Source organism: Anolis carolinensis, chromosome 1 (genome assembly GCF_035594765.1).
Source record: "Anolis carolinensis isolate JA03-04 chromosome 1, rAnoCar3.1.pri, whole genome shotgun sequence".
Taxonomy (NCBI): Eukaryota; Metazoa; Chordata; class Lepidosauria; order Squamata; family Dactyloidae; genus Anolis; species Anolis carolinensis.
In genome coordinates this window covers 233,776,120-233,783,942 of record NC_085841.1, presented here as the reverse complement: position 1 = coordinate 233,783,942, position 7,823 = coordinate 233,776,120, and the positions used below count along the sequence as shown (strand labels likewise).

General features: G+C 44.9%; 1 protein-coding gene across 1 annotated transcript; it reads right to left on the bottom strand.

Moving 5' to 3' along the window:
* Window positions 1-478: 478 nt before the first annotated feature.
* On the bottom strand, window positions 479-6,845 carry cxcr4 (C-X-C motif chemokine receptor 4). The gene is made up of 2 exons (XM_003215092.4): window positions 6,720-6,845; window positions 479-2,143 (listed from the first exon to the last, which is right to left on the bottom strand). The coding sequence occupies exons 1-2, from the start codon at window positions 6,723-6,725 to the stop codon at window positions 1,082-1,084; spliced, it is 1,068 nt and encodes a 355-aa protein (XP_003215140.1). The 5' UTR covers window positions 6,726-6,845; the 3' UTR covers window positions 479-1,081.
* Between the last annotated feature and the right edge of the window lie 978 nt (window positions 6,846-7,823).

Here is a 7,823-nt window from a genome sequence, read left to right as displayed (position 1 = left end):
TTGTATTGATTATGTATGTTATTTTAATACCATAAATCATGTTTTTATCAGAATGGCTTGGGGAAGTTATACAAAAACATTCAAATAATCCAGATTTGAACTATTTTTGGTCTTAGTTTTGAAGGCTCTTGGATGAATCGGATGTTTTCTTTTGCAGCCAGGTGAACTGCAGGCAAATGCAAAGCTACATCCTGTATGACAGCACTATATAGAACTGGTAAGCTGGCTGGGATTTCTGAGAGTTGAAGTCCAAAACACCTGGAGGCCCAAAGGTTGGGAATCACTGATGTAGAAGGAAGAGTATCTCTTTCTGGGTGCTAATACACCCTGGAATACTCCCTTCCCTGAAATGAACAATGTTTTGTTTATTCTTTCCACAATAGCCCAGAAAAAAAAGAATATCTATAAACAACCAAAAATTAAAATAAGGTAAAAGAAATTAGTAGGATGCTAAAAATGAAAACACAATTCCAGGTAGTTTTCTTTTCCACAAATTTTTATTTACATCTTTACAGTGGCAGCAATTTGCAAACCCATTTGCTACATCCCACAAAGAAGCAACTGACAGACAAACTTTGGTTGTAAGTGCCATTGGTTGTAATTGGATTCTCTATCCACAATTACAATGGCTCTTTGAAGGCAACCATAAGGCCTCTCGATGAAAATGAGGCTTATGCTATCTGGGCTTATACTATCTGGGAAAGTCCTGAATACAGAAGATTATACATTCTTTCAACAGGTATACTTCTTTTATATACAAACAACTCACACAGGTCAATACACTATGCTCGTGTATTTAGTTTGTAAAACTAGATAAACAAGTAGTAAAACTTGGTCAAAGGGTCACTTGTTCTCAGGTCCTGCCTAGACATTCTTAGATCAATATGTACAGGCTTTTGTTTTATAAATAAGTCCAGAGAAAACTAAACAAATATAATATTCCAACTGGGAATAAACTTATACATGATCTTGGAGGACATCACCCTCCAAAATCTGGTGGAATGTGTGTATGTATGCATATTATATATATACATGAGTCTCATTCTTTACAAATTCAGAGAAAAAGAAACCCAAGACGTTGTTAGCTGGAATGGAAACTGGAAGACTCCGACTCTGTCGAAACAGATGAATGCCCCCCTCGTTTGCCTTTGGAAAGGATCTTCAAACTTGAGCCTCTGCTGACAGAGGTCAAAGCATTTTGGGCAGATGTCTTGAATTTGGCACCCAGAAAAGCGTAAAGTATGGGGTTCAGGCAACAGTGGAAAAATGCCAGGGCTTCAGTAATGGAGATCCATTTTTGCAGGATCGCCTCAAAGGTGCAGCCGTTCTCGATGAATCCAAGGAGGACAAAGGTGTCTATGCTGATGCCAATGTGGTAGGGCAGCCAGCAGGCAAAGAAGGCAACGATCAGGATAACAGTGGTCTTCAAGGCTTTGCGCTTCTGATGGCCTTTGGAGTGGGACAGCTTGGAAATAATAATGCAGTAGCAAGTCAGGATTATGAGGCCAGGCAAAACAAGGCCGACCAGGATATGCTGGAACCTAAAGGAAATCAACCAAGTTTCATGAGGGTAAAACCGCTGGCAGACGTATTTCCCGCCAACCTCGCTAGTGCTGGCGAAGATGATATCAGGCACGGTCAAGAGCAGGGCAGGCAGCCAAACCCCAACATAGACAATCCTTTCAGCCAGCAGCTTCCTGGGTCTCTGGCTGTTGGTGGCATGGACGATAGCCAGGTACCGGTCTAAGCTAATGAAGGCCAGAATGAGGACACTGCTGTACAGGTTGACCGTGTAAATGAAGTGGACCGCTTTGCATAGGAAATTCCCAAAGTACCAGCTGATGACGGCATCCACAGACCAGAAGGGCAACGTGATGACAAAGAGGAGGTCGGCCACCGAGAGGTGTAGCCTATATTTGTCGGTCATGCTCCTCAGCTTCTTTTGATAGCCCATGACCACAATAACCAAGCCATTGCCAATGATTCCCGTCAGGAAGATGATGGAGAAGATGGTGGGCAAGAAGATACGGTTGAAATCGGCATTTTCCTGTTGCAAACACACCTCTTGGTAGTCTCCATCATCACCAGAGCCTGGTTCATCGGTGCTGTTTTCGGTCATGAAAATAAAGATTCCAGGAGGCAGCTGTAATGGAATAGTAGAAGAAAAACAGTTAGAATAAGGCAGTGAAACAGAAAGCCCCAGTTAATTTATTGGCGGATTTTTCTTCCAGAATAACAAAAACTCTGGAAACAGTATTATGAAGACATATATTGTATATCGCATTTTTATGAATCAAGGCATAAATGGAAGCTTGTTCCTTCTACACCATGGACATTTCTGAACCAGTGTTTTCCAGCCACACCATCTCAGCTTTGAACACGAGGAGTGTCCTTTGTGGATCACTAGGGGTAACCATGTTCAAAACATTCAGAAAATAACTACTGGCATCTGCTTAGTTCATACCCTTGATACATATGCAGTCAGAGAATCACTGCTTTCTAGAGCATATGTAAATAGGCAATCCACATGCGGTCTGGTCTGCAAGGCTTTTCCTGTATGAAAGTGCTGTCTATGACAGAGGAAAGTCCCAACTTTCATAACAGAAAATAAATACACCGATTATTTCTTAGATGACTACAAGGTAAAAGGTAAAGGTTTCCCCTGACGTTAAGTCCAGTCATGTCTGACTCTGGGGGTTGGTGCTCATCTCCATTTCTAAGCCAAAGAGCCGGCATTGTCCGTAGACATCTCCAGGTCATGTGGCCGGCATGATTACATGGAGCGCCGTTACCTTCCCGCCGGAGCGGTACCTATTGATCTACTCACATTGGCATGTTTTCGAACTGCTAGGTTGGCAGGAGCTGGAGCTAACAGTGGCTGCTCCTGCCGCTCCCGGGGTTTGAACCTGGAACCTTTCGGTCTCCAGCTCAGTGCTTTAACGCACTTCGCCACCGGGGCTCTACAATCTACTGTATATATTCATGTATAATTCAATCTCATGCATAAGTAGAAGCAGATTTTGGAACCAAAATTATGAACGGCTACAATTGATAGTTATTGCTTTCCGGTTCAGCAGTGGTTTAACAACAGTTTGGTGGCTGATGGAAGCTGCACCTCTCAGGCCCAAGAGCTGGCCCTTCCACCTGCTTTCCCCCCTCACTCTCCGGCCCCTTCTATACTGCCATATAATCAATCTCATCAAAACAGATTATCTGCTTTGAACTGGATTATCTGAGTCTACACTGCCATATAATCCAATTCAAAGTAGATAATCTGGATTTTATATGGCAGTGCAGAAGGGGCCTCTGAGTCCTGAGAGCAGGACATGACACCCTGGGTCTACAGCTCCCCATTTTTTTCTGGTCACATGGCCATGGTGACTGGGAAATTCTAAGTTGGAGTCCAAGACGTGCCACTTTCCCAGTTCTGCCCAGCTATCCCTTGGAGACAGAATGATAAAGCAACACTTATAGATGTAAAGAAATCCTTATGTTTAAATACTAGCCTCCGTAGCCATAGGTGAGTGCATAGAATTCCATTTGACTAAGTGGGCTGGTTTCAGGATTGTCCATGTCATAGTATTTTCTATTTATGTCATCAGAGGAAACTACCAATGGTTTTGAATGTTTGGGCAGCTAAGCACTGCTCCGCATGGTCTTGGCACCCCATTTCAAAAGGGGAAATGTAGTTTTGTGCCACAGAACTTCAAAACAAAACTAGAGCGAGTTGCCCTTGCGAAACGAACTAGAGGTTTCTGGTGGGGAAACTCAGAAGCAGGAGGCCACGAGGTATCTTTCAGAGGGAGGATTTCCATGTCTTCCAGCAAAATAGAAACAAAAGAAGTTTTATTTTTCCTTGGGACTAAAGCAAGGCGTGTTCCTATTCCCATTTGTTTTCTTGGTTGACTTACCCCATCCAAAGGTACACAGTGGCCTAAACTACAATGTCCATCAGATTAGGACACCAGTTTTTGGCTTCATTGTATGTATGTATGTGAGAAAATGAGGCACTATATTTCAAATTGCAAGTTCGTTTTCTTGCATCTTCACTGTTTTTTTATTGTGTCAGAAGCGACTTGAGAACATACTGCAAGTTGCTTCTGGTGTGAGAGAATTGGCCATCTACAGAGACATTACCCAGGGTGTGTTGCTGGGAGGCTTCTCTCATGTCCCTGCAAGCTAGAGCTGACAGGTAGGAGCTCACTCCATCTCGTGCGTTCAAACTGGCAACCTTCAGGACAGCAACCCACCTTCAGGTCAGCAGTTCAGCCGGCACAAGGGTCTAACCCATTGTGCCACTGTGGGAAGTGCTGCACAAAAGTTAAATAAATACAGTTTGATGCCACTGGAACTGCCATGGCTAGGGAATCCTAGGAGTTGTAGTTTGGTGAGGCACCATCACTCTTTGGCAAAGAAGGCTAAATGCCTCGTAAAACTACAACTCCCATGATTCAGCAGTACCGAGCCATGGCCATCAAAGCGGTGTCAAACTGCACTAAGTTCTACAAGAAGCCTGTGAGGTTGCGCAGCCAGTTAGTTGTCTTGTAGTTCTCCCACTGACTTCATTCAGAGTGTTCTGCACAATTCCGATGGATTTCTGACTGTGCACAAAGTCCTGAAAGATGTAGGCAAGCACGGAAGAGCCCTGTGCTTAATGTTTCTTATTATTCTTATTATTATTCTTATTATACAATCAAGACGCAGGGATAAGCTGAAGAAACAGCAGAGGCACTCCAAGACCTCAACAGGAGTGCAGGCACTTTGGAAGGATTTCCTTGGGATATTTAAAAAGTGCATCCCATCGACAACTTTCAGCCCTAACAGAAACCACAACCAATATGTCAACAAATCAGTTCCAAAAGCCATGCTAGTTTCTGATTTCTACCCCGCCCAATAACTGACTCTTAGGGCGGGCGAAGCGCTTTCAAAAAAACCACGCTGTGCCAGGTTTTTGTGCAGCACCTCCGGAGGGGTTGCATATACATTGTGTTGTCGAAGGCTTTCATGGCCGGAATCACTCGGTTGCTGTGACTTTTCCGGGCTGTATGCCATGTTCCAGAAGCATTCTCTCCTGACGTTTTACCCACACCTATGGCAGGCATCCTCAGAGATTGGGAGGTCTGTTGGAAGCTAGGCAAGTGGAATTTATATATCTGTGGAATGTTCAAGAGGGAAGTAGCCAGCTTTTGAAGATGCAAGGCTATTCAATGCCAATTGCAACATTCCCACTCCAACAGACAAGAGTTCTTTCTCCCACCCTGGACCTTCCACAGATATATAAACCACACTTTTCTAGTTTCCAACAGACCTCAAACCTCTGAGGATGCCTGCCATAGATGAGGCAAAACTTCAGGAGAGAATGCTTCTGGAATATAGTCATACAGCCCGGAAAACTCACAGCAACCCATGTTATTATTGTCCTTGTATTTTAACTATTGGAAAATAGGCAAGTGGGCTTTATATATCTGTGGAATGTTCAGGAAGGAAGCAGCCAGCCTTTGAAGCCGCAAGGCTGTTCAACAATAATCAAGCTGGCCAACTGCAACATTCACACCTGCCTTGGGAGGACAAGTTTTTTCTTCCAACCTGAAAATTCCACATATATTATAAAATCCCACTTGCCTAGACTTCAACAACCTATAAGGATGCCTGCCACAGATGTGGGTGAAATGCCAGGAGAGAATGCTTCTGGAACATGACCATACAGTCCGGAATACTCACAGCAACCTGTTTTTTTCGTGTCAGAAGTAACTTGCGAAACTAACTGATGTGAGAGAATTGGCTGTCTGCAAGAACGTTGTCCAGGGGACACCCAGATGTTTTTACCATCCTTGTGGGAAGCTTCTCTCATGTCCCCTCATGAAGCTGGAGCTGATAGAGGGAACTCATCTGTGCTCTCCCCGGGTTGGATTCAAACCCGTAACCTTCAGGTCAGCAACCCAAACTTCAAGTCAGCAGCCCTGCTGGCCGGCACAAGCGTTTAACAAATCCGGTGCATACACTGTAGAATGATTGCAGCTCCACACCACTCTAACTTTTTTTTTTTGTTCGTGTCAGGAGCGACTCGAGAAACTGCAAGTCGTTTCTGGTGTGAGAGAATTGGTTGTCTTCAAGGTCGTTGCCCAGGGGACGCCCGGATGTTTGATGTTTTACCATCCTTGTGGGGGGGCTTCTCTCATGTCCCCGCATGAGGAGCTACCCGGATTCGAACCGGCGACCTTTCGATTAGTAGTCAGTAGTTTAACCCATTGCGCCATCGGGGGTTCCACGCTAATTGCCAAGACTCAATGCTAGCCTTCTCTGATGGCGCCTCCGAAAAGGTCGGATCCAATAACCCCATAGCATTGAGCCAAGGCAGTTAGCTCGCACTGCATTCACCCCGCAGTGTGGAATTGACCCGGTCCGACCCGAGAGAGAAGTCCGCTTGGCGCCGGGGAAGAGGCGCCTCTAGCCCTCCAAGGGTAGGTCTACAATACTGCCCTACATCGCCAAGATCTGATCCCAGTTTGCCTGCTTTGAATTGGATTATAGGACTGGGATCAGATCCTGGGAGATAGGGCAGTGGCGAGCCACCCCTCGAAGTCGCACAAGTTTAACAAAACTGAGCAAAGTCTGGGAGACTTCCCTGCAAGAGAGTTGTTTCCAAAGGACGCACAAGCCGAGCGCCTTTCCAATCCAGGCATCCCGCCCTCCGTTCCTCCCTCCCTGGAGCCACTTACGTCCATGGCTGGAGCGCGCTTATTGCTGCTGCTGCTGCTGCAAGTCTCACCACCAAAGGCAATGCAAAGTTCCCAGCGCCGCCGGCAACACCACCACTGCACGCCCGCGCGCCTTATAAAGGAGCCCCCCTCCCAATCCGCAGCAGGTGGTTCCTCCCACTCCTCCTCCCTCCCACCACTCTACAAAGGAGGGCCCCTCGCCTCTCCCGCGCATGCGCCCAGAGCCCACCGGGAAAGTCCTTTAAAGCCTGAGCAGGGGTGCAGAAGAGTCCCCAGAGACAATAGGCTTCAATAACGTCATCATCGTCAACAACACTAACAACAAATGATATGAACAACAACAATAATATATTTAATTGGTTACCCGCCTCAAAGCCCAAGGTCTGTTGCAATAGCTAAAATACATAGACAATAATAACAGGGGTTGCTGTGAATTTTTCGGGCTGTATGGTCATGTTCCAGAAACATTCTCTCCTGGCATTTCGGCCACATCTATGGCAGGCATCCTCAGAGGTTGTTGAAGTCTGTTGGAAACTAGGCAAGTGGGGTTTATATATCTGTGGAATGATATCCAGGGTGAAAGAAAGAACTCTTGTCCGCTTGAAGCAACTGTGAATGTTGCAATTATTCACCATAATAATAATAATAATAATAATAAAAATAATAAAAAAACTTTATTTATACCCCGCCACCATCTCCCCGTGGGGAGTCGGGGCGGCTTACATGGGGCAGAGGCCCAAACAACACAAGGACAAAATATAAGCAACATAATACAATCACAATATAAAACAGTAATGCAATAAAACAACAATACAGGATAAAAAATTACATTAAAAACACATAAAAGGCAAGACTGTAATAAATACAGGATAGATTATTAAAAACCCTCTGGGGCTGATTAATTAATGACTGTATCTCCGAAAGCCTGATTAGCATTGAATAGCCTTGCAGCTTCAACGCCTGGCTGCTTACTGCCTCAGGGAATCTTTTGTTTAGAGGTGTTAGCTAGCCATGATTGATTCATGCCTGGAATTCCCATATTTTTCTGAGTGTTGTTCTTTATTTACTGTCCTGATTTTAGAGTTTTTTAAGTACTTTTTTCGT